Source organism: Ischnura elegans (genome assembly GCF_921293095.1).
Source record: "Ischnura elegans chromosome 13 unlocalized genomic scaffold, ioIscEleg1.1 SUPER_13_unloc_1, whole genome shotgun sequence".
NCBI classification, from domain to species: domain Eukaryota; kingdom Metazoa; phylum Arthropoda; class Insecta; order Odonata; family Coenagrionidae; genus Ischnura; species Ischnura elegans.
In genome coordinates, this window is record NW_025791657.1 from 15,855,218 (window position 1) to 15,882,490 (window position 27,273).

The window sequence follows — 27,273 nt, forward strand, 5'->3', positions numbered from 1 at the left end:
GTCCGAAGACCAAGCTTCACTCGTGTTTTCGCGCGTGAAATTTGAGAGAACACAATTGAGAGAAAGACTTTCCACACTCTTTGCACGAATAAGGTCTATGTCCCGTGTGGGTTCGCATGTGGGAAACGAGGGTGTCCTTCCGGTTGAAGGACTTGCCGCAATCGTTGCACGAGAAAGGCCTTTCTCCCGTGTGGGTAAGCGCGTGACTTCCGAGAGTAGTCTTTCGAGTGAAAGATTTGTTGCAGACGCTGCACGAAAAAGGCTTTTCTCCCGTGTGCGTACGTAAATGCGTAACTAAGACGCTCTTAGCAGAGAAAGACTTTTCACAGTCGTTGCAAGAATAAGGCTTTTCTCCCGTGTGCCCACGAATATGTATAGTCAAACTATTTTTACTCGAGAAAGACTTTTCACACTCTTTACATGAATACGGGTTCTCTCCCGCGTGCGTTCGCATGTGTGCGCCGAGGAAAGAACTCTCAGCGAAAGGCATGCAGCAAATGCTACATGAGTAAGGCCTCTCTCCCGTGTGTTTTCGTGTGTGACTTTTGAGAGTGCTCCTCCGAGTGAAAGATTTTTTGCAGATTCCGCACGAGTAAGGTTTTTCTCCCTTGTGCGTGCGCACATGTCTAGCGAAGTGGCTTTGATCAGTGAAAGACTTTTCACACTCGTTACAAGAATAAGGCTTTTCTCCCGTGTGCTTGCGAATATGTGAGATCAAACCGCTGCTACTCGAGAAAGACTTTTCACACTCGGAACAAGAATAAGGTTTCTCTCCCGTGTGTGTACGGATGTGTATGGTGAGGTGATCTTTCTTAGTGAAGGCCTTAGCGCACACGGTGCATGAATGGGGTCTCTCTTTCTCTCTCGCTCCCGCGCGATTGCGTGGATTTCTAATGCTAGATGACTTCGAGGATAAACTTTGTGAAGTAGATTTCTCTTCTGCAGTGAAAATTCTCGTCGCTTGTCTCATATTTTTCTTGTCCCCTTTTCCTCCACTGGTTTCCTTGAGAAGCCCACTTCCTTTTTTCTTCGGCCTTTGTTTATTCCCCTCCAGCCCATATAAAGACTTGGAGGTGGTAGGCTCGCAAGAACTGCTATTTTCGGATTTAGGACCAATGCATTCATATCTTGAATGATTCCATACACTTCCTTCCGTTAGCAGATATGAATTTGATGTTGTTTGAATGGGCATTCCTTTGGGAGCAGGGTCCCCTAGAAAACAATTTCAAGTAACAACTATCACAGTCAAACATGAAATACATGACTCATACACCTACCATTTCATATCGATTAAATGGATGGAGGAAGCCATAAAACAGGGGGTTAAAATGCAGTCAAGCTTGGACTTTTACCCAGAAACCCTCCGTAAAATGAAAGGAGGGGGAAAAAGGGAAAGGAACACACAATACAAAAATGAGGAGGACAACAGGGCTTCAGCAGAATGAAAAACACAGAAATCACAAGTTTAACAAAAAAAAACTGACAATTAAATGCTCAATATGCTATCCTGTGATATATGGCACACAAAGAAAACAATGTAGGCCACTCATGTAGCCCACGCCCCAACTGAATGGTTTAGGGTTGGGCTGCAAAATTATGGGCAGTTACCCTTAAATGGGATAGGTGACTGTTTACACTCAAATGTACCTCCTGTGGTGAGGTGAAAAACGCTAATGGCTAGAAACATTATAAAACTAGGAAACATTAGCATGAAACCCACAGTTATTACAATGCAGAAATGTAATACCAAACTCCCATATTTATGGGATTGAAATCCATTAAGGCTGTTTCTATTCACACTGAAAACATTTCTGGAGAATTAATCGCAGATATTTATTATATCCATCATATTCTCTACTCAAAAGAAACTTCATGATTGATTCTCTGTTAAACCCAACAAAACACCATTGCCAATCAAAAGCACAAAAGAGGAAATCGAAATGCACCAATTTCAATGATTTTGATCATTTTTGTACAATTCGATCATTTCCAACTAATTTAAAATGGACCAAAATCAAAGCTAATTTTTGCATTCATTTAACCAGGTTCCATGTTCCCACATTCTATAGTTCACTGAATTATACTCTTGGTTAAGCGTTTCTCACTCAGTGCTCCATTCTGTTGATTTGCTAATTAATCTATTGAATAAGCTGGTCTCAAAGCTTGGCTGAAGGAAGGCCACACTCCGATATGAATCTAAGCATCGAATCAACCGCACAGAGAAAATAAATTGGCCCTTGTAGTTCAATATCCAAAAATTTCAGCACAACAAAAATTTTTGCGAGAGAACATCATTAAAATATATACATGTAACTAAAAAAAGTAAGTAAAAATTACTCCCCTATCCAATTGGAACTTTAAGTAAACAAAAAAGAAAATATGGATGGGTGACTGATTCAGGTGCTTCATCCCTCACAAACTGTTACAATAAGGCCACCTTAAGACGAGACGACTACTTGCCACCATCTGCCATTCACCGCAAGGCACTGTGATACCTACTCGCCAATATACGTGATCGCCACTGAAAGTGGCCTCAATATAGCATTGCATGTACTCGCCATGTGCACCAATGCTATATTGAGGCCACTACTGTGTGAAATACAAGCACACATACGCATGCATTTCATGACGTAAATGGCGCAGCGCCTGCCCAGATTGAAACAGGCACCACCTCATAATTCGACTCGTTTGAAGGCATCCATGGAAACATATGATTATTTGAAACCACGGCACCATGCTGCGGACGGCAGTTAGCAAAAAGTCGTCCAATCTGAAAGTGGCATAAGCCTCATCTATTTACAGCTATTTGTAGCCCGTGAGAGCAATCACCCACTACATCCGCAGTGAATTCATGGGGCACTGTCAAATTCTCAATCAGTTCTCTAGTGACAGTAAAAGTTGGCTAAATAAGTGCATAAACCTTTTAAACCTTTGCTAAACAGAAGCAAAAAACGTGTATTTCCCACTGTTTATAGCACAGCACCCAGCCAGATTGAAATGGGCACTGTCAAGACATCGTCGTGATTTGACTTATTTGAAGGCGTCCATAGAAACATGATTATTTGAAATCACCTCGCTGTGCCGTGGACAGTACCTGGCGAAAAGTTTCCCCATTTGAAAGCATGCAAAGCCTCATCTACATACAGCTATTTGTAGCCCGTGAGAGCAATCACCCATTAAATCCACTGTGGATTCATGGGCCACTGCCAAATTCTCAATCAGCTCTCTAGTAACAGTTAAAGTTGGCCAAATAAAAGCATTAACATGTACATACTCAATAATAATTAACTTCAATTCCTACATGCATGGAGTTATTTGTTTGCAACCCCTAATAGTACTCACCAAATGCCCCTGTAGTAGACATAGTCAAGCTCTCAATTGGGTCTCCATCCTCGCCTAAAGTAGGCTGGAAATAATAATCAAAATAAGAATAATGAGTGAACTCAGGACTTTATTGTAAGGATTGACTTAAACTTTTTTATAAACCACATTACATCAAAATTTGGAATTCCTCATGAATATTTTCCTTACAAAATAAAAACATTTTCAACGCATCAGAGAATTAAATATTATTCAATTTCTTTCAGCATGCAAGCGGTCTTTGATTTATGTTCTGCCTGCATTGTAATATTATCTTTATTGGAAAGCTCAACAATGGATGTAGTTTAATTCATGTGATACCGTATAATAATTAAGGTTTCTTTGGCAATGAAAGAACCGAAGTAACGTAATTGAAACTAGGCAATCATGTGAAAAAATGGGATTAAATCTGATGCTGCTATATAGCAGAAAGAGATTTCTTAATTAGGCTGGAAGTAATAATCAAAATAATAATAATGTGAACAGGGATTTCAGGATTTTTTGAAAAGATTAACTATAACTAATTTATAAATCACATTGGAATAAAAATTGGAATTCCTCTGAAATGTTTCCTTTGCAAAATAAAAATGTTTTCAACACTACCAGAGGGATTAACAATTTCCTATTTACTTCAACTTGGAAGCAGTCCTTGAATTTTGTCATGCCTGCATTGTTATATGATAATTATTAAATAGCTTTGCCATTGATGCATTTTCTTTCCTACGATAGCATGTAAGATTTAAGGTTTCCTTGGCAGTGGTTTCAACTCCGCATTCTTGTAGTGTTTCTTACCAAATTAAGAAAACCCAAGAAAAATTAAGAGATCATTACATATCATTGAATCAATATTTTTAAAGTGCATGAGGAGTTTACATACGAGAATACAGCATATATCAATTCAATTTTTAGAACCAAGTTCAGCAATACCCACAGAAGCTCAAGGAACTTATATTTTTACCAACCTACTATCTAAGTACTATCTATCTACCACCAAAGTCTTAATTCCCTGACTGGAAAAACTAATGGCATAATTTTTAAACGAGGCAATCTTTTCGGAAAGTGACACATCACAGTCAACAAAGTAAAGCAAACAAAACAACGCGTCATCTTTTTGGCCCAGGAAAGAACTGTCCAAGAAGCCCAAATAGCCTTCTTGGATTATTTTAGCCAAGAAAGCATCAGATCTTCCTTCGAGGAAAAACTGTACCAACACACACTTATTTGAGAAAAAGAATCTTGATTAATAGTCCACAAAACCTCAATTAACACTAAGGTTGTAATCACAGTATACTAAACCATAAGCTGGGTGTTGTTTTTCAGAATTGAGAAAAGTAATGTTTTCCTAGTCTCAAAATTATCCAAGTGAGGTTTACATTCACATGCTAAAATTTAGTTACTTTAAAACTATGTAAAACCCATGCCCCAGTGCCCATAGTGCTGAGGGCGTTCAATTGATTTTTTGGGGTAGAAAAAGCACTGTACTTACAAAAAGTGGGAGAGTAGAGTCCTTCTTGAACGAATTTTTGCGTGTTTCGACCATTTGTAAGTGTTTAAAATATATCGTCTGTCGTAGTGCCATACAACCCTTGGGCGCCAACCTGCACCACTGAGATATGGCCGGCACCACTTTCTAGAGACATCCCCCCCACCCTTCGGCAAAGTCTTTGCTTCTGCTAGCAAAATTTACATTCAAGTGGCAACGACTGAAACATGGTGTTCCTCTTGTGCCATTATTAATATTGGTAAAGCCTACACTGCCACTTTTAACCCTTCAACACCATCGAACATGCTGTGTACCAATTCCTTTTACCTTATTTCTGTAGTCACCATACGGTAGTGCACTGTTCCAGATGTTTTGTTGCAAAGTGCCCTTAATGCATAAAATATTATAAGTATGTGATGCAATTGTGCATGTGAATTACAAAGGAAATGGCTCCCAGGGCTCACCAGAAGATACTCAAGAAGGAAGAAACGAGGCAGTCAACTAATGGATAAAGATTGATGAGGAGATAGAGTTACTTCCTGTGCATTAGGCCAGCCCTTATTTTTCAGAATTGCAAAAAGTTATGTTTTCCTAGTCTCAAAATGATCCAAATGAAGTGTATATTCACATGTTAAAATTTGGTTACCTTAAAATAACAGCAACCCGTGCCCCATGGGCCCTAAGTACTGAGGACCCTCAATGGAGTTTTTTAGAGCAGAAAAATTGCTATCCCGATGTAAAACGTAAAAGTAAAGCCCGATTTTCTGTTTGCTTTGACCTATCTCTAAGCGTTTAAGATATATCATCCGTCATAATGCAATCCACCCCCCAGGGCACTATCCCACACTGCGGCGCCGCTGAGGTATGGCCCGCACCACTTGCCAGAGACTTCCCCTCCACCCCCTCCCCTCCCTCGACAAAGTCTTTGCTCCCAATGGCAAGATCTAGCCTCTGAAGAAATGTGCCTACGTTAGAAAGAATTTAATTGCAATGAAACCATGGTTGGTCAAAATAAATCACCATGGTGAGATAGCCAAGTCTTAATTTCTTCAACTCCCACAATAAAGGATTCCTCCAAGTTATGTCTGCTACAATTATTTTTATTAATATTATACTTGATTTCATTCAATAGCATCATCGGATATGATTTATAGGTCCAAAGATATTAATTAGTAAGAATCGGGTTGGTGTGGTGGCTTGAGTGTTGGCTTCCCACCTGGTGGGTCTGGGTTCAAATCCCAGAGGTGGCAGAGAATTTTCAGAGACTGCTCGATCCCTGCATTAATTTCATGTGGAGAACATTTCAAGCGCAACACTCTTAATGTCGGATGGGACATTAAGCCGTGGTCCACTTGGCACCTTTCATTATACCATTTTTCTGAACTGATGGCGGCTGGGTGGAAAATAGTAAGTAGCCAATCAGAATCGCTGCCCTTTCCACCTCTCCCTTCCCCTCTAACCCCTTCCCTTTTCCGCTCCGCTCCCCTCCATCCGGCCGACCAGCGTTGCCAGCCTTGAGAATAACGGTACTAACAGGAGCGGCGGAAGATTCTCGGACGAACGCTGAGCTATTCGATTTGGCAACACTGCTAGCTGGAGAGCGATCTGCACAGCACGGAGTTTGGAGAGAGACTGCGGACTCCTACACACTTTCTACTATCGCTCTCCTGTGATTGGCTAGAAGACTGGGTGGGTTTCGAGCGCGTTCAAGGTCAGCCGCCATCAGGTCAGTAAAATGGTATAAGAACATGCTAATGTGGACGCCAGGTTTCTCTCCACCATTCCTCACCTACCCTTACCTCACGGCACAAATGACCTCAGCTGTCAGTCCCTTCCTCCATATACCTTGTCTTACGATATTACTTAGTAAAATATAAGTCAAATGCAACACATGCATGCAAGAACAAAAAGATTTAATCAACTTGTCTTGTGATACGAACACTTGAAAAACTTGATAAGGCTAAGCAACTTAACCCTTTCGAGACGGCAGAGTTTTCATCTTAGCATGACTGCTGTACTGAGCCCAAGAGACTCTTCTTTCTTGTGGTATCGAGCATTTTTGGAAAACATTCATTAAGAAAGGTCTCGCTGAACCTTTTTTGACCCCTCCACGCAGGGACTTCGTATTATCTCGTACTCCGAAAGTAGTTGTGCTCCCTGCTTTCCGGGTTTATGACCATACCTGCGGCATTGGTTCGCAGTCAACTTATGTATTACTTATATGTATTTAGCACATGGATAATTGTTGCTTGCGCGTAACTTGCTGACTTTGAATTGAATTCCTCATTTTTTTCTGAGCATTGTCAAATTTCAGACAAAGTTCTAAGGTCAATATTAACGCATTTAATGCAGCAACAATTTCCATGTTGATGTTCATACAGAACTCGAGATATAAGATAATATTTATTGTAGAATTTCGTTTAAAAATTGTAAACGCAGCACAAAAGACAAATAATTCAATTCTTAGTTTATTTTTCTTGTGAAATGAACAAATATTTATTTTGAAACCTGACGGGATAAACAATTGTATAACCGCTGTCCCTTACCGCTAAGAGGGGTTATAAAAGACAAGGGGTTCGGGTATCTGCTCCCAGATTCCGAGGGTAAATCCTTAACCCCGCAGGGTTGGGTCCCGAGACAGAGGCGACGTATAAACCCGCGAACGTCCTGAAAGGGGGAGAGCTAGAAAACTTATAGAGGTATACAGCTTTCGTTCTCCTGGCTAGGAAAATCTCACACGTGAATATACGGCCGTGGTCTTACGGGTCAGGAAACGTCCACACGTATATATACATGTATAGTAGGGAAAAGGTTACTCCACACAAGGAAGTTTAATTCTATATTTGAATTCATGCTTGGAAAGAGTATAATTGATTCTCATTAACAAAAGGTTCTTTACTTTGTTTGGTCATATGAAAGGGTCTCGTGTTGTACATTTCCGAGTAGTTGCAGAACATGAACACATCCTCAACATGTTAAGATAGTTGCACATGCACAGGAGGAATGGCAATGAGCTGTTGCAAATTATTCTTTAAGTACATGCAGAACATGAAGATATATGAAAACAGGTACGAAGCATAAGAAGTTTAATCATTTGAAATAAGTTTGAATCGATTGGGCAACATTAAAATCCTGTGTAGAAAGTATGCAACAGGTTCAATATTTTATGGTACTTGAAATTCAGGATCTCCCCCATGCATCACTTTCATCATTTAATTAAATTATGTAAACTTCATGCATACCTCAGTTGCATCACTCTCCTCGGGAGATGGCTCTTTCTTGGCCGTAACTAGCAAACAGTCGAGATCTATCACAAATGCTCCTGTGCCTTCAGCATCCACCTCTTCACCTTGGGATGAAGTTGAAGCCTGTGGCTGCATGCGAGTCCACAATCAGCATCATAAATGACAGAAATATAAAAATAACTTTGTGAGTTTGTAAAAAAATAATGATTCCTACTTATATCATTGATAAACATCTACACACATTTATATCATTGATAAACACCTACACACCACCGTAAAAGATTCACTAGAGTAATATTCACATGTTCACAGCTTGTGTGTGATGCTTATAAGTAACAAATTGTAAAATAATCTCCCATAGTGCTTGAATAATGAAAAAAACACTCATCTCACCAAGAAAATGTTGGATTAGTAAGAAGTAAGAAATCACTCACAATGTGTGAATGAATATATATGTATTTGTCTTATGCTTGAATGTATGACTGAGACTTAGGTGTAATTTTAATAGCTTCAAGGTATTGTTGTCATTACTATTCTATACATTATTATACAACAAACCAACTTCTCGGGTTACATAATCTGTTAAAAAGGTTATTTGACATCCCATCACTCTCGCTGAAGTGGCAGTGGGTAGTGGAGCTCCCTCCTAGCAGCTGATTACATAGACAATCAGTAATGAGAAGATATTCAATCCCTGCTGAATTTATTTCCACTGACCCCTCAAATTTGCTGTCCCATTCGTATTATAGTTCTGAACAGAGTAAGTGTCAATGCTGCTCAGTCAGACTTTTATGTTGAACCCCTCGATATTTGCAAATTGAAAGATATTTTATGCAAACATTTTCTAATTAAATTTATCTTTTGTTTGAGCACATGTTATTGATTTTCTTTCAGCACATTAGACTTATCCCATTATTTATCTGGTATTTTGAAATGGCAAAAGTATAAGTTTTCCAATTACTATTATAAAATTGTTTGAACACCCACAAAGTTAGGCTGCAAAGCCAGCTCTGGAGAGTCTAAGGAGCATTGCCTTCCCATTTAGGTTTATGACAACCTTGGTAAGATTAAGAAGCATCCTTATCCAATACATCATACTTGTTCACCATGAATAATTTTGCTTATTATGTACAATTTCACCAGAGAATCATGTTACAAATGATTGGGTGCATTCAGCAGCACTTTTTCCAGTGATCAGTAAATCAAGATGTCACTCCATGGGAGCATACCAAATGCTACAGCATGACTCTCACTTGCTTTCACCTCTTCATCTCCATATCTATACCTGAAGTGACCACATCAAGATACACATAGGCACACAATAAAATAGCAACTGCTCGGTGCCGTCATGTCAGTGCATTCTCTTGCTCAGTAAGCTAAGGTGAGTACACAGCGCTCCCAGAATGCACTCCATTTTGAAGGATTCTTTAATGCCAAACATAGTTCCACTGCATTTGTTTTTATGCCAGATCAAGTGAGGGCACAGGTTGTGTTTTCCTACTATTTTGTTATGAATATTCCACAATGGAACGAATTTGCCTCATTGCAAAACTGCATTCAACAAGGCCACAGTGTGCTCACCAAATCATTAGTTGCCAGTGGGTCTAAGACATCACTCAAAATTCCAGCAGTATGGGCAGCGTGAAGCACGGGACCACTGTCTTCACCAAAGTGGTCTCCGTTCTCCTCCTTCTCATGAAATAACTAGATGGAAATAATGGGTATCACTAAATATAAGCAAAAACAACAAATAACAACTTAAAAATGATAATAAAACCTCAACTTTCAACAGACATCACTTTAGCTGGACAAAACCGTGAACTCATATGTTTCTGGTGACTTCTAGCTTGAAGTTCAACTTTTGCAGTATTTAACCACCCTTCTCATTATTTATCACTTCCTACAGATAAATAAGTCCATGCCTTTTCTTGTTTCACTCAAACATAGGAGACAAGGTTAATACAATGCATTTCTGAATGAAATTATATTTTTTTAATTTGGATATACTTGGCAATTCCTAAAGAACATGATGTATATGGTCGTTTTAGCATATTTTTCAAGCACATACAAAATCGTAATTGTTAAATACCTAAGCTGTGTTTATGTACATATGAAAAATGTGATAAATGATAATGATACAGCATTGTAGCACGAACCGTAACTTCAAAGGTCTGTATTAATTGTTAGATGGCATGGGAAAGGCATGGAATGTTGAACTTAAAATTTGAACCACGATCATGTGATTTTCTGATTTCTACACCTATAACATCAGATACAACTGGAGATACCACAGTCTCTCCCGAATTCATCATCAGCGTTTAGTCCTCTGCTTCAAAATCAAAATCTGGCAATAAAAAAACCTCCAGTTGGTCACCACAAGCATGTTCTTGTTGGCCTCTGATATTTTTACGCCCATCTTCTTTCACTTCCTCATGATCTAGGCTATTATAGCATGCAGTACATAGTCAGGACCAAAAAGTCCCTTCCTTTGATTAACAGCATAAATGACTGCTTTTAGCTCTTCTGGTAGGGTTCTCAACCAGTTAATGAACCTCCACATCATTTAAAGCACCATTATGCATGAAATGAACCTGATTTACAAAAAATAGATGGGCATATAAAGATTTTGAATGAAAGCTAATAAATCCATTAAATTGGAACTTGGATTTTTGGGAACACTTCAAAAATGTTGGGGATGGGCCACCTTTCCTGGAGTTTTCTTTACTACAACTTTGGAGTGACATCCCATTAACACAGCCGGATAATTCCACGTCAATTTAGCACAGAAAAGTGACGTTTTCAACCCCACTATGTCATGGCTATATCAAGTCAGTGTTACAGAAAACAATGTGATGTGTATCTTCAATGAAAATACAGTTAAAATTGGTCAAAACCAGCGGTGGTTCCACAGAAAGGCTAGGAGGGCTAATCCCACTGGGGTATCCAATTTACACTAGATAAAATGGTTATTTTTTTGATCCCTTCTCCTGCTGCGAGATTCAGGTCCATGCCTTAACTATTATTGCCACGATGAAAGAGAAAGGAAAAGACAAGGTAGAGAAGCAGATGGTAATGAACCAAAAAGGAAAGCATTCAGCCTCCCCACACTAAACACACAATTGCTAGGAAAGTGCATAAATCGGAGCGTAAGTGGAAGTATATCTTCTGTGAGGGTCCACCACATGCTGCTCCTTGAGGAAGCATCCTAGCATCAGCTGGACAAAATAATATTAAAAGATATGAGCACACAAACAAAGGCAATAATGAGGCACAGAGCTAAAGCAGGTAGATATGTCTCATAAGTTGTCACTAAAAGTACTTATGTAAATGGAAGGTTAAGAGAAAGGAAATGTTAATGAAAGATTCGGATGTCTTCAGTGAATAACACACACTTTAGGCATGGCATTCAGAGGATGCAGACAGTACAGTGCACATGCTGAGAGAAGGACCACGGGCATTTTAAGTCATGCTTGAGGGGTTAACCTAATTAATACTAATTTGCATTTTTTTTCTAATTATATATTTTCATCATTGAATCAAGCTGTGAGAGACTAATCTGATTAGATTGAGAGTGTAATTTAAAGTGAGAATCAGACAGTCATGTTTAAGCTAATTTTCTTTGGCTTTAAAGTCAAAAATATACTGTTGCGATCCATTTAAATAAGAAGGCCATGCAAGAGTAAAGAAAATTTTTAGAGATGTTCAGGAGTGGATGGCAAATGAATCTGCTATTGTATCTATCTCTAAATTTACAGTTAATGCCGTAAAAATTATCACAGAAGTTATCAGAGCATGCTGAAGTAGCCTCCACTATGCCAGGGACTTCCAAAGAAGTTTTAAGTGAAGATAAAATAGCACCTGCTGCTGCTCTGGATTATTTAAATCGTGGCCTTCAGTGTTTATGCAAATATCCTGTGAAAGAAGGGACTTCAAAATGAGAAAAAATTACCCAAAAGAAAAATTGAAAAAGGTAGCCTCAGTTTTGGAGCATACTCACGTGGTGCAACCAGAAAAAGAAGAGCGTGTAAAACATGCAGAAAGTGAAATCATACCCAACTCAAAGATAAGTTTAATGTTCAGGCAGTGTATGTGACAATTTACAGATTCTGACCGTGCTTCCAAAAGGCTGGAGTGTTAGAAAAACCATGAGAGAATTTTTTGCTTCAAATTACATGGTACGGAGAGCCAAACAATTTGTGGCTGAGCATGGCATTTTAGTGACTCCAACGCCAGGTAAGACACTATGTAAGAAAACAATTAAATGTTTATGTGACTTTTACAGTGACTATAACATGAGCGGTATGATACCAGGAAAATGGACAGTGTGTCCGTGAAAGAAAATGGAGTTAGACTACATCATCAGAAGCAGCTAGTGCGGCACAATCTTAAGGAAATGTACACACATTTCAAGGAAACATGTCCAGATTTAAACAATAGAATCTCCAAATTTTGTGAATTGCAGCCAAAACACTGTGTTCTTGCCGGTGTAGTGGAAACCATGGTGATAGTTTTTGTGTCTCCCGCCAAAATTTTAAGTTTATGTTTGAAGGATGTAAATTAAAGGAGCTAACCAAGGACGAAGAACATACGTTTCTATAATACAAGCTTTGCTTAGCATTTGTTACATGCAATCCTGCTCTTCCAGCAGACTTCTTAGATGCATCCCCATGTTGTCCCAATGCAGCAAACTAAATGAATATCTCCTTGAACTGTTTAGTAGAAACGGCATAGGTGAAGTTTCATATAAGTGTAGGTTAACTACTGGCAGGGCAGTTTTTTTAACAAAATCAAACAAACAAAATCTATGGATGATTTCCTAGAAGAATTTTCATCCAGTTTGAGGCAGCTAATACCACACTCATTCTAAACACAACAGCAGTCACAATTCCTTATAGCTACAAAAGAAGAACTGTAAGTGAATAAATATCTTGTGGTTTAAGATTTGGCAGAGAATTACTCCATCATTCAAGATGAAGTTCAAGGATTCCCCTGGAATAACTCACAAGCCACAATTCATCTATTCGAGGCTTTCTATACTTACATCTCATAAAATACAACATGAGTCATACGTATAATTATCTGCTTGCCTTCAACATGATACCATATGTATGTATTATTTCCAGCACAATTTCATCAATAGGGTAGTTTCCTTCGTCAAAGAAAACGAAAGGCATTGATTGTGATTCGTTACCCACCATTAGTGTGTTCATAATACACAAATTATTTTGTTTTTGAAATACCGGTTAAGACGAATGGCAAGGGTCAAATTTTATCCTCATTTGAAAAAGGCCAGATTGGCGCCCATGCGATTTCACTCCACGTGACGTCACAGGGACCTAGTTTCTACATAAGAGGATAGGAGTTATACATCGTCTGAGGTTACCAATGCATGCATGAGGCACAGAGCTCAGGGAAACATGTCTTAATAATTACCTATTAAAACTGACTAAGGTCAGAAAGTTTTCTTCGTTTGATAAGGTATTGATAAACCTTTTTTAAGCGAAGCGCTACCAGCCAGCAAGGTACTCAGCTACCTGCTAGCATCCTGCGTCCTATCAGCACTCAGAGCCTCTATCAAGGTCACCTCACAAGGTGGGAGGGGGAACCAGAAATGCGTCGCACGGACTTTTTCCCATCATTCCTACTTACGTGTCACATTTTCGTGCGCTTGAAATTTTTCACTTTTCATTTTATCAAAAAAAAAAGGTATCGTCATTTAAAACTCTAAAAGCGTGAAATACGTACTCCAGGAGTAATAATCATTCGATTAAGGCAATAAAAAAATAATAGGAAACCACCCTATTTCCTGAAATGCCACTTTTCAATTCCAGCACATTTATTATTTTTCAGATGGGTGTGATGCCCAATACAAGAATTTCATCAGTCTGAGCTACCATCAGGATGACTTTGATGTCAAAGCAGAATGGCATCTTTTTACAACAGCTAATGGCAAATGACCTTGTGATGGGGTTGCAGGGACTGTAAAAAGACTGGCCACACTTGCATACCTCAAGAGGCCTTTTGATGAGCATATATTGACACCACGAGAGTTGTTTTAGTGGAGCAAAGTAAATATCCCTTCACGTATCTTCCACTATAAACCAACTTCCCATCGCAATGAAGACATGGCCGAGCTGAAGCAACGTTTGGAGAATACTAAGACGATTACAAGTACCAATAAATTTCATTCTGTAATACTAATTAAAAAATGTATAGTGAAGACAAAGGCATATTCCAATTCATCAGAGAGTAGAGAAGAGCCAATGACCGCTATAGTGAGAGAAATGCTGTTTACGGACATACATGGATTTTTTGCCTCTATATACAAAAATAACTGATGAGTTGCATATGTCAAACACACTTAAACACTCGCTAAGACACAGATCAAGTACAGACCAGATTCTTGCACCCACATGGACCATCTCCATCATTTGCATTCCCTACCAAACCAGACAATCATATCATCAAAAGACATTCATTCTCACACGGCTCAATCCTTTGACACAAACTCGAAGGACATACAGTCTCCCTGGATCAGACCTGGTGAACATCGGCTTTGGAACAACAATTTAATTGGAGGCTTATAAGGTAAGTTGTAACCAAGTTTTACTGCACTTTCATTAAAGCTATCGATCACATTGTTTTCTGTAACACTGCAATGATATAGCCATGACCTCTACCATTCAACAATGGGCATTTCATATTTAAGTGGTACTTTTTGCATTTTGGTTGAGTAATTCTGTAGACAAGCAATATTTTGGGCATGATGTCTTAAGTGTGCCATCTTCATATTTAGCATTAATGTAGTAAAATTTGTGAGCAATAACATATATTTTTACAAAAAAATTGAAGGGGTGTTTTGAGATGTTCAAAGTCAAGGTAAATGACCTCGGCTATTGAAACTCTTATAGTTGGACAAGTTGAGTATCAAGGTAAAGCCGTATATATTACATTTCCAAAAACATAAGTTTCACCTTAAAAACAACTGAAATTATAGTCATTTACCTTTCCTGAATTTTTGACATTCAATTTACCTGAATTTTCGACTAATTCCCAACATTTGCAGACCTGTAACTTTCGTCAAAATCATCATCCACTTCTACTAATTGGTATTTTCCATCACTCACCAGCATCATATCATGCACCAAATTTGAAAGAAATCTGACGCGGTCAGGCTGAGTGGTGCATTGAATTCACATGGAATGACCCTGCCTTGAAATTTTCCAAAAGATTTTGCTGATCAGTGCTCAGCATATTCAGGTCAATTTTGGGAGGTAATATTGATGGTATGGTATTTAAACCCTACCGCATCACGGCATTGGCATCAAGATAAGAATGTGCTCACCAAATCATCGATTGCCAGGGGGTCTGAAACGTCACTTGAAATCTGAGCTGGATCGTGTGTGTAGCGTGTGGGATAATTCCCTCCACTGAGTTGGTCTCCATTCTTCTGATTCACATGAAACAAGAAGGGAATGCTGGACAACATTCAATAAAGACAAAATGATAATGACTTTTTCAAGCAATGATTATTATAAAATTAAAACCTCTTATGCCAATGACTATTCAAACTGGGCCTGAAGAGTGTATGCATGAGATTCCTGTGAATGACTCAAATGAAATTGCTGACATGACCAGTTTTATATGTTCAGCTTGGTGTAGAATGCCTAGATCCATTAGCTAGCATTGGTAGCAGTGGGGTTTCTCCTTCATAGTCCTAATTTACATCAATCAAGATTACACACAGCAACAACCATTTTGTTGTATAAAACCTAAGGCTTGTCATTGACATGTTTTAAGCAACAGGATGCCCTCTTTTTGTATCATATTTCTAACAATATTTGCAATTGAATGAACTTATAGTACACCTTAACTTATTGACACCCATTAGGATAAAGTATAGTGGCGCCAAAAATTAATGCATAGCTCATTGACGTCTGAAATCGGCCAGTGCAAGAACTACTTGTCTTCCAAAAGTTTGCCCTCGTAATACTCTCATACAACCGGGAATTTCAAAAGCAATATGTCCCTTATACTGAGGAATTTATCATGTCTGCCACATAATGACAACATGCAAGAGATTTAGCAATGAATTCTTTCCCATATTCTCCAAGGTATGCTTTGCCCACGGTTCATCAAAATTGGAGTTTACTTTTGTCGGGACATCTGTGGATGAATGCGACATGTTGGCCATTGAGCCACCGGGAACAATCCTTCCGGTGGTGTAGTGGGTAAAGTATCATGCTACGAATCAGAGATTCAACAGAAAGTCCCAGTGAAGGATGATATGATGCTGCACACACGCTGTGGACATTTTTTCTGATCTTTAAACTTCGCAGAACCTACCTCATGGTCCAGGGATGTTGCATGGCCATTGAATTCTTACTTGCATATTTATTAGTTTAAATTCAACCTGTATATTGCATAGCCATTTGGGCAGTTGAATGTGGAGTGAATTTTGACTTCCTTTTCTGCATCATTATGTGGCGGATACGATTATTTCCCTGGTATAAGGCGCATATTGCTTTTAAAATTCCCGGTTGTATTATGAGGGAAAATTTTGGAAGACAAATAATGCCTGGACTGGCCACTTTCAGATACCAATGAACTTTGAATTCCACCACTGTACATCCTGTTGCTCGAAAAATATGGACGGATAGACAAAGTATATCCAAATGAAAAAATTCATACTTAATGCATACATCAATTGAATGCATTTACACAATTGGTACGGAGAAGTGATGGAAAATTCACGAGATTACTGAATTTTATGGAGCCCTTTAGCTGCTTTACCCATGTTTACACAAGAGGTGAAATGACAGTTTTGGAAAGTTCCTTAGTAGAAGTAGAGAAAGCTGACAACTTTAACAAATAGACAGATATCTTGAGACCAAGCTGTGTTATTGCCAAGACTATTGGCTTGAACAGAGACTCAAGGCAGTTCAAAATAAGCCTAATACATGGGATGCACTGCATTTCTGAAGGAAGATGAACAATATTCCACCACTGAGATTGATGTAAGTATAAACGGAGATGCATGCTCATGCTTAATGATTCCTATTGTACAAATGAAGGTCGTGCAATTGAAAGATGTGCGCACCAATCCACTTTGGCCTCACAACCGAGAAATTTGCACCACCAAAAAGACTGCTCAACTCACTGAGAATAGAGCTTACCAACATATTGGCTCTAGATGTTTGGCATTCTGGCAGAGGAATGTATATTTCAGTTTGGACAGAGCATGCCAACCGTGAAGTGCCCATTATCGCATCTGGAATGCAATCCTTTGTCACAGCAGATGATCCCAACTCACCATCGCCCTCTCCTTGGATACTCTGTGGAGAAAATAATGTTGACAAAACTCTTCTTCAAAATAAAAAATAGTAACGTTCCAAACCTTAGTCCTGGTATATAATATGGCATAATAAATAGATAAGAAGATAAACAAAACTCAAAATGATACTCTACGGTAAAACATTTTCATACAACTATTTTTTTTAATAAACATGATATTTTTGTCCTTAATACCGAAAAGATTAACAACGTGGTATAATGTACTAACACAAATATGATAGAAAAATTAATGAGTTACAATATAGGGATCGGGTAGGTGTGGTGGCTAGAGTGTTGGCTTCCCACCTGGTGGACCCGGGTTCAAATCCCGGCAGCGGCAGAGAATTTTCAGAGACTGCCCGATCCCTGCTTGAGTGTTGTGTGGAGGACATTTCAAGCGCAACACTCTGTCCGTCGGATGGGACTTTAAGCCGTGGTCCCCTTGGCGCCTTTCGTTAAGAGCAGGCTAATGCCGACGCTGGGTTTCTCTCCACCCTTCCCTCATGGCGCAAATGACCTCAGCTGTCGGTTGCCTCCTCCAAACACCATACCAAGAGTTACAATAAAAAAAGATCTCCTTGCTGTAATTCCTAAAAATTAAAAACTCACAATAACACTTGAAGCAAGTTTATGATTTGCTTGAAGGACACAGAGCTGATTTTCCTCTGACACCAGTTGTAAGTTCAATGTACAGCTGTAATTATACGATTTCACTAAATTCATTGCAAATATCCTTATTTATTCATCCTCTGATAAGTACTGAAATAGTTTCCTTTCAGTCTTCTGAATAAAACAAAATCAGTGAACTCCTTTTAATCACCAAGTTTGTGGACGCATGCATTATTATTTTTTTTATAAATTATATAGCTCCAGTTAAAAAATAAGATCATTACCCATAATTGAGAGATAATATTTAATAACAAAGCTATTAGCAAAGAAGACTTCTTTTTGAATTATTTCATATTGCTATCAACCAAGGCTACTCGTTACATAAAGACAATCCACATTAATTTATTTTTATTTTTTACTCTATTCTCAAACCACAGAATACAGCTCATATTGGCCATTTTATATTGGGTTATTCAACATATTTAACAATCATGTGTGCATGAACTACCATTCCCTGGATAGAGGAAACCTACACTGGTGGGACTCAAACCCAGGAGCTCTTGTTTGGCAGGTGAGGACTTTACCCTACTGCCACCGAGGCAACCAAATATCAAATAAAAATTTAGTTCCCATTGCCTTTTCTAACCTACAGACTAAAGTGACTTCACTTAAGTCTAATCTTTATTGTGGTGCAGTAGCTAAGCTTGAGCTTTAAGTCAACTTCAGCACCACGATTGTCTACATCTGGAAATAGTTATGTTGACAGATGAAGATCTACGAGAGCAATTAAGTGATTCTGTGATCCAAAGCCATGGATACTTGAAGTAAACTTCCAAGCTCTGCAAATTAACCATTTTGGACTTAGAGGGTCAAAAGAAAAGACTCATTTCAGTCCATGAGCAAACGCTATTTGGTGAGAGGTGATGGAGCCAGAGGAATTTAGAATTACTAAGCTTGACTTCATGGAATGACATATTCATAACGTACTCATAATCGAAAACACTTAGTCAATTCCACTCCTTTATTAAAACCATTGGTGTTAAATTTTAACTTGCCATTCCTCCCACGTCTAATGAAATGGCCATGTCATATCCCCCTCGGCATCCTATGCAATGGTTTCAATGGCAGTGTGTGGGATTTTACTAAGTGCATTTGTTTACGTTATTTTCGATTATGACTCCATGGAAGCTTAAATGTTTCAACGGATCCTCTACCGTCGTCTCAGTCTTAAAATTCCTTAAAATGTTTCCAAGTTTTATAAAACGGGTGATACCGAGAGCAACAGGCATGGCAATTAATTTTCACAGAAATAAAACCAACAATTAGATGAGAAACTCCACTAAATAAATTTGTCGATTTAATAACCCCAACACTAGAAAGTTAGCTAATGAAATAGAATGCTCAAAAACCACGTCATTGAATACAGTACAACTTAAAACGTAACCAATGGGATGAGCCAGGGGTGGTGGGATGGGTATTATCATGTGGCATTTACAACATTTGAAGAGCATCAACCATGTGAAAACATTTGCCTAAGCAACTTAAGTACGGGTTCTAAGTAACTTAAGTGGAGGTGTACTTAACAGAATCTGGTGCCACCTAAACTACCATCATCAATTGTAGTACCTTAAGTGACCAACTCAAGCGGTCACTTAAGGTACTACTGTACACCCGACACTTGGGATCCTAGTGGCAACCATCCTAGTTAACATCAGTGATTCCTATCTAGTGACTCACAATCAGTGATTTCATGATAAATTTTCTAAATTCCTCACATCTACAAATTTGTTCCCCATTTTAGTAGAACGGAGGAAGAATAAAGCTCACCATTATCAAGTTTTATAAATTTTCAATCCAATTGCGAATTCAAATAAAAAAAAAACACATCTAAACGGCTAACAGTTAGGGCTCTAAATTTCATTGACAGCGTTCTTTCACCAAATAAACCCACAAAATCTAGAAAAAAAAATTTCCCCCAAACAATTTCATAATTCATTCCTCTCTGTACTCTAAAAATTATTTCTGCCCTCATTTACCACCTCATCGAGCAAAACATCCATCTGACACAAAAAAAATCCCATCCCTGACTGTACAATTCTTCTCATAAAACATATATGAATGAATAACTAAAGTTAAGGTCCAAAAATCACTACAACATAGCTCATAAGAATCAAAATTCACAGCACACATTTTTATATGCGACACTTGAATCAATAATCACTGAAAATTTAATAAGCAATATAAGTATTGTATAGTGCATCAATTACAATGATTGTGAAGAATGTAGCGTATGACAAAAATTCCTTCACCTAAAAAACATGATTTGATTACACAAATCAAGTTTCAATTATAACATACAGCCCTGTGCACTTCTTAAGCCTGCAGCTTATAGCCACATTTTCATTTTTGAAAACATTGAAATTTTAAACATAGATGTCATTTATTTCAATGAGATTAATTCAATGAAATGGTTTATGTTTTGGCCCTCCTGAAAAGTTGCTATTTTGCAGATATGTGTTGTTAGAAATTAGCCATTGACATAGCTATTAAAGCTGAACTCCCCTGGGATTTTACCAATTTCACTTTTTTCAACTATTAAGTTTGAAGTGAAGTCATCAGCACTAAAATCTCAGTCAGCAGAAGAGTTATGGTATCCTAATTTTTTTATCTCACTCACTTGAAGATACTCGGAGAAAATGAAAGTCGTGCCTCGCCATTTTATCTTTTCTAGGAGAAAAAATTCGACTCGGTTCATAATTGGTAGAGGCGTTTAGAGGAGGCATTAGCAATTTTGTATATTGTGATCTCATTAACCTGTTGGAGACCTATTTCTATGGCCATGTCTAGAAGCATTTGACCCGCATGTGACTTGCAAAACAATGTGGTTCACACGGCTGTTAGCTAATGTGTAATTATTTCAATGTATAGCATATTGTAAGCGCTCATGGAGAGAAAGCCATATTTAATTATGTTACAATTTTAATAAATTTATAAAATTGGTGACGAAAAAAATGTCTCCTAGACAGTGTAAGACACATTTTTACACCATCAGTACACAGCTATGCCATATTTGTGATTATCTGGGAAAAAACAGTGGCAGGGGCAAGAGGCTGCTGTGGCTGCTCTACGATATACAAGGATAAATATTTAAGAGGAAAGTGTAGGTGCAAATTAAAAAACATCCACTCTGGTACAATTATTTATTTTAACCTGATGCATTCTGGCATATTTTGGGCAATATAAAGTTCATGTAAAGTTCCTTTAATTTTTCCACCATTTATATTGCACAAAAAATTATTTTCCCTCGGCTTTCTATTAATTGAAAAACCATGAGGATACCACAAAATAAAATCACAATATGTATTTTTTATTTGATATTTCTAGTTGTCCCTACACTTGGTAGATATATCTGCTTCTTCTGCGTAGCTTATTTCCTTCTTTAACTTTCATAAAGGTAACTTATATTTTAAACTCCTTCCCTAGGAATATCTTCCATATTATTTCTACTGTATAGATACCTTTTTCTCAGCTTATACGCAACCAAACTCTACAAATGAGGTACCAAAATGCACAGAATTTATCAGAGAACATGCGACGACATATCTTACTTCCAAAATATTGCTTTTTTTCCTATAAATTGGTTTCTAAATAATTAAAAAAACTGTAAATATTCCTTACGTTAACGGCGCACAAACTGATACATTTGTTCATTTGCAACAATATCTCGTTTTCTTTAAATAACTTTTATCAAAATGCTGCTGATTCCACATTCAAGTCTCCTGTTGATACGTAAGTATGAGTCATCATGTGCGTTTAACAGAGGATAGTGTAATTACTTCCAATGTTGTGTTTAAAGAGGTCCTCTGACCTAAATTTGTACATGAATATTCCAATTAAATTTGAACATATAACCCTGCCTTTTTTTACTACATTTTAAAATTAGAAACGTGCCTATCCCTCTGTGGACCTGTATTGAAAAGAGCGGGGGAAGCCCGCTGGGAGCGGATGCATCACGCTCATATATATAATGATAGGGGCACTTGATTTCCACCGAGCCTTCATTATCAGATATTATCCTATGAGGAATAGCAAACAAAATAGTACATTTTAATCAACAGAGAGACCTGTGGGAAAGACTTTAATTTTTGCTTGATCTTTCATATTCCCTGATGACAAATTTTTCATAGGCATTTCCTCAATCGGTTGCCTGGTTTCCTCTGAAGGAAGGAAACAAAAAATCGTCTTACAATTTTGATGTTTGATTTCCTTAGATTATATATACGACCAAAGAAAGAGGCTTCAACCTCTTCTGCCTTTCAGACTGCCAAGTCCCATTGAGCATTTGATCTCTAGTTTCCCTCTCCAATTTTCACGCAACCTTTGTTTTAATTTTTACTGATGAAAGGAAATCACTCATTGAATCATGGCTGGCCAATTCTGTGTCACTTTGAACATCACAAATGAATCCATCATGATTGCCTGATCCCTCTTTTCGATCACGTTTATTTTTGGATGTTGCATATACGTACATACGCCTTTTCTTCATATATCCCTTATCTCTTTCTGAGTAAACAATTTTTTTGTAAATTCTCCTCGGCTCTTGCCCATTAGTTCTTTGTGAAAAATGCACATTGCCTTTCATATTGGAAGTTACTGATACAATGGCGCACCTAGTTTCGTAGGACCCCTTAGACATAAATTCACTCTCTTCCCTCTTATGTACTTTGCCACGTAAGAGTTGTAGAACTCCGCAAGATTGCTAGTGACATTATATGTAATAAAAAAATAAGGGACTGACTAGATAAGAGACTGTTAGCATAAACGATATCCTCCCATAAACCGCAACTTAGGAAATGAGGGATCAAGTTTTTCTCTCCTTCTTTGGGCCCTTTGCAATAATATATATCACATTTACTATGGTTTTCGAGGGTTATATTTCCTTTTCTTTAGCCAGTTACTCTCCGATATCTCCACTTCACGTAACTAGTCGGTTGTTCCATTTTCTACTTTCCTAGAATCAAATCACATTCGACAGCAAGGTGGAAAACAAAAGGGTCTCTCTCAGAGGTTGAGGAAAAAATACCGATAGGTAGTACCGAGAGTCCGGTAGTACTTGGCAGTATTTAAAAGCGGTACTACCTTATCGATACTAGAAATATCGGTACTTGTATGGAGGTACTTCGACAGCGCTGCCATTTTATGTTTTATCAATGAGGCAACTACTAAAGTAATGAGCATTGATAATATTACAAACGAAAATAATCTTGTCATCCCTCTATTCCCAGACGTTTATTTTTGGACGTTGCAGAGAATTCCAGATGCCTTTTCCTCATATAATCCTAATTCCTTTTGGGGGAAACGATTTTTTTGTAAATTCTCCTGGGCTCTCCTTCATTAGTTCTTCACAAAATTGTTATGTACATCGTCTTTCATTTTGAATGCTACTGATGCAATGGCGTACCTAGTTTCATAGAACCCCTGTAGCATAAATTTACTCTCTCCCTTCCTATTTACTTTGCCGCGTAAGAGTTGTAGAACTCTGCAATATTGTTGTGACATTATGTTATAAAAAAGAAGTATGGAGTGATGAGATAAAAGACAACTAGCATGAGTGATACCATATGCCACAACTGATGAAATGAGGGATCAAATTTTCCTCTCCTTCTTTGGGCCATTTACAGTAATATATGTCACATTTACTATGGTTTTTGAGGGTAATATTTACTTATCTTTAGCCCATTACTCTCCGATCTCCACTTCACCTAACGAGTTGGTTGTTCCATTCTCTACTTTCCTAGAATCCAATCACATTCTATACAGAGGTGGAAAAACATAAGGGTCTCTCCTAGATAAGATAATTAACAGTATCCATGAAGATTTGACTGCACAATTTCGATTTTTTCCAGCAGGAATGTTAAATTCCATGGCCACTTTGAAGCATCAATCATAAATAAAAATATTCTAATTACATATAACTTGGAACGTAATTTTATGAGAATTGCAGCCAAATGCCTAATGATAAAAGTTCAAAATTGGTAGGTGTTATGAGTTAATCTCAAAGTATGAATACATTACTTTTTCCTATTAAGGAAAAATATGAATGAATGAATAATTGCTTATTCGTCAACTTCTGATTGAATGGGCAAGTATCACAATGGGCAAGATTTGGGCTTGCAGGTATATTAATGCCATTGCTTTAAAATTTCATATGGTACTCCAAAAATGGTAGTTTCCTTGCAAGTCAGACTCACTATGTTTATACAGCCATTAGAATGATAAATCTGCCAGGGATTGCCATAATAATATTAATTGTTTTTTATTTCTCATTTATTTTTGAAACAAAAACCTGCCTGTATTACCCAACCACATAAATATTGTAATAATGAAGGATAAAAAATAATAATTTATAATATATTAATAATACTTTTAATTTCAATTATTAAATGTGTACACCACAGTTTTTTACAAGTCTCTTTCCACAATGCGATCAAATTAATTAAGATATAACAAAAGTTCGCTAAGAGGATGATACTAATATATCATGGCACTAATGTACATGGTATATTAGTACCATGGCTAAGAGCATGTACTATATGATGGCCTCAAAAGTGCAATAGGAATTATAATAGAAAATAATAGGTAAACTCAAATGTGGTCCCTTCCCCATCTCTAAGCTGAATTGTACCAGAATTTCTGTATAAAATTCTCTGTATTGTTTTTCACTATGCAATGACCCACCATTAACAATTTTGATTTACTTATAAAACAAGTAATATGGCTGTACTTACATAAAACAATGCATGTTCAATGCTCACTATTAGGATATGTCATGACTCGTACAAAAAATACAATTACCTCCGAATATGCATGGCAATGAGTAACAGGGTAACCTTCCCTAGTCCATTTCTTATTTTCGAATTATTTCATGGTACTTCTACAAAACAACAAGTTGATTGACTATAGATATGAAAGATTTTTTTTAGCCACTGAAGGCAAGAAAATCAATGCTACTGAACAGTGAAATGAAGATATTTTTCTAAAGTAAACAGAACTGTGACCAACACATCGAATTTTATTTGATCGCAGTATTTTAGGCATAATTATTTACAATTCAAGAAATGTAAAATCCTACCCTGTCTTTACATCAGACAAATGTAAACATATTTTCACTCACTTATATACATCAAATATTAAAATGACAAGAGCTTATTTGTCATGTTTTAAGTCTTCAAGATGAAAAAAACACAAAACGTCCACGATGATTAATTTACATATTTCAGTTACTTTATTCAAATTACAGTTGCAAAAAGTCGAATCCGCGATTAAATAAATCTTTATAGATTTCTCACGACTGTCGACGAATATCCATAATAAACACTTCAGATTCTCCTAAACTAGCCAAGCAACTGCATTAAAATGATAAAAATAGGAAAATCACTCACCCTGGAATAATTTCTCGACGAAAACTTCCTCAGTTCTGCGTCCGATTCTAAACAAATCTTTTTGAAATCACTGAATTCAATTAGCTTTTCCATGCATAGAGGACATAGAGCGGAGGGCAGGCCATCATCCACTGCAACCTGAGATAGCAACCAACACGCTATACGTTAAGTGTTCGGAATTATATGGGAAAATATGTTCGTATTACGAAATTAAGATAAAAGTACGAAAAGGAATTGGGTCATTCCATGTCAACTCAACCAGGGTCCAATGCCCACCATCTTAGATTTTGATTATTGTTTCCCTGTTGTCAATGTCAACCATAGTTAAGAAAAATCCAAATTATTACAGACCCATTTCAAGTATTTACCAAAATATGAGTGTTTGAAGTCAATAAGGAGCACACAAAAATTCTCCGCACCGGTCAAATTACTCAAAACTACCACATCGATATAATGTACTAGTCAACTTACCCTTAAACCGACTAATTCATGAATAGCATATTCTACAGTCATTGTTGACGCCAAATTTGAGGTGAATATGTTGTAATAATAATTATCATTTTTCTTCATGCAAAGCCTGCACGGAGTACCCTCGGAATTCCTTCCAGAATAATCCGAGAAAGGCACAGTGGTAACACTCATGTTTTCCCTGTAATACCTCCTTCAATCTTCAATTCAGGTCAATCGTCAACGAAACCAACAGCTCAGCACTGACAGAGATTTCAAATTCCAACAGGTAAACTACATTCACTGCGATGATGTAGGAAAATACTTCGAAATGCTCAACGAAATTATTAAAAAAGCAAACAATTAATTACTCAACTTAAAGATAAGTTACATCGCAACAGCTTGAACACAATATACATAACAATTCTCACGCTCATTGACACGTAAACACCACTTGATAATATGAGACATAGATGAAAAAACTAGTGTAGCTAGTGTACTTAGAAGGATTCTTAGTTGCGGTTTTTACCACTAGAGACACATCTGCAAGAAGCCGAATTTCCCCCTTTAAATCATAGAGTTTGTATTTATGCTTTAAATATTAGCCTCTTTCCCTTAGAAAAAATACATGAAAATTTCACTGAAGTGATAAGACCTATCCGTTAAATGGTTTTAAAGTAACAGAATAACTATTGATATTAATTTTTGGGTCAGAAGTGGAAGTGGGTAGAAGCGCCATATCGGTGGCCTCGGTGACAAACATAGGTAATTCCCAAATTTCTTTAATATGCAATTCAGAAAAGGTTTTCTAAGTAGGCATTTCGGAGTTCATGCAAATAAACTCAATATTATATCAGTTTACGTTCAGAATGCAAGAATTCATCTTTTTCGATGGTATACAAGATTCGCTAGCGGGAGGAATTGCAGCTACAAACCTAAACTCTGAAACACTCTTTGCTTATCTTGTCCGATATAAAATAGGGAAACATATACAATAAAAGGGACTATAAGAAGCTCACATTAAATATCACCTAAAAATCACATTGCAACAAATAGACATAAAATACTTAAATACTCTTTGACACCCTAGTTTACAACAGCCCAGTCAAGCAAAGATTATTTTAGACTCAGGGCTTTAACTGCATATCTTACCACGAGAAGACCAAATATACAGTGGGCCTACCACCGACAAATGAAGAATCCTTCCATTTGCATTAATTTAAACTGATATATTATTGAGCTTTATTGCATGAGTCCTGATATGGTTATTTTGGAAAAACATTAGTGAACTTTAAAATAAAGAAATTCTGAAACCCTTTTGCTTACAAAAGGGGGTTAAGCATTGTAACCGTAA

The 27,273-nt window shown here is 37.4% G+C and overlaps 1 protein-coding gene across 1 annotated transcript; it reads right to left on the reverse strand.

The window, feature by feature from the left end:
* On the reverse strand, positions 1 to 26,352 carry LOC124172113 (zinc finger protein 2 homolog). Its single transcript, XM_046551519.1, has 8 exons — positions 25,944 to 26,352; positions 25,473 to 25,610; positions 17,265 to 17,423; positions 15,434 to 15,538; positions 9,670 to 9,792; positions 8,086 to 8,217; positions 3,343 to 3,406; positions 1 to 1,212 (listed from the first exon to the last, which is right to left on the reverse strand). Exons 1-8 carry the CDS (start codon positions 26,112 to 26,114, stop codon positions 17 to 19), a joined length of 2,088 nt encoding a protein of 695 aa, XP_046407475.1. The 5' UTR covers positions 26,115 to 26,352; the 3' UTR covers positions 1 to 16.
* Between the last annotated feature and the right edge of the window lie 921 nt (positions 26,353 to 27,273).

Coding starts and splice junctions, on each gene's coding strand:
- LOC124172113 (XM_046551519.1), bottom strand. CDS start 26,114: ATGAGTGTTACCACTGTGCCTTTCTCGGATTATTCTGGAAGGAATTCC. Junction 3,407..8,085: donor AGGAGAGTGATGCAACTGAG/GTATGCATGAAG, acceptor TATTATTTCCAG/CCTACTTTAGGCGAGGATGG. Junction 1,213..3,342: donor GTCTACTACAGGGGCATTTG/GTGAGTACTATT, acceptor ATTGTTTTCTAG/GGGACCCTGCTCCCAAAGGA.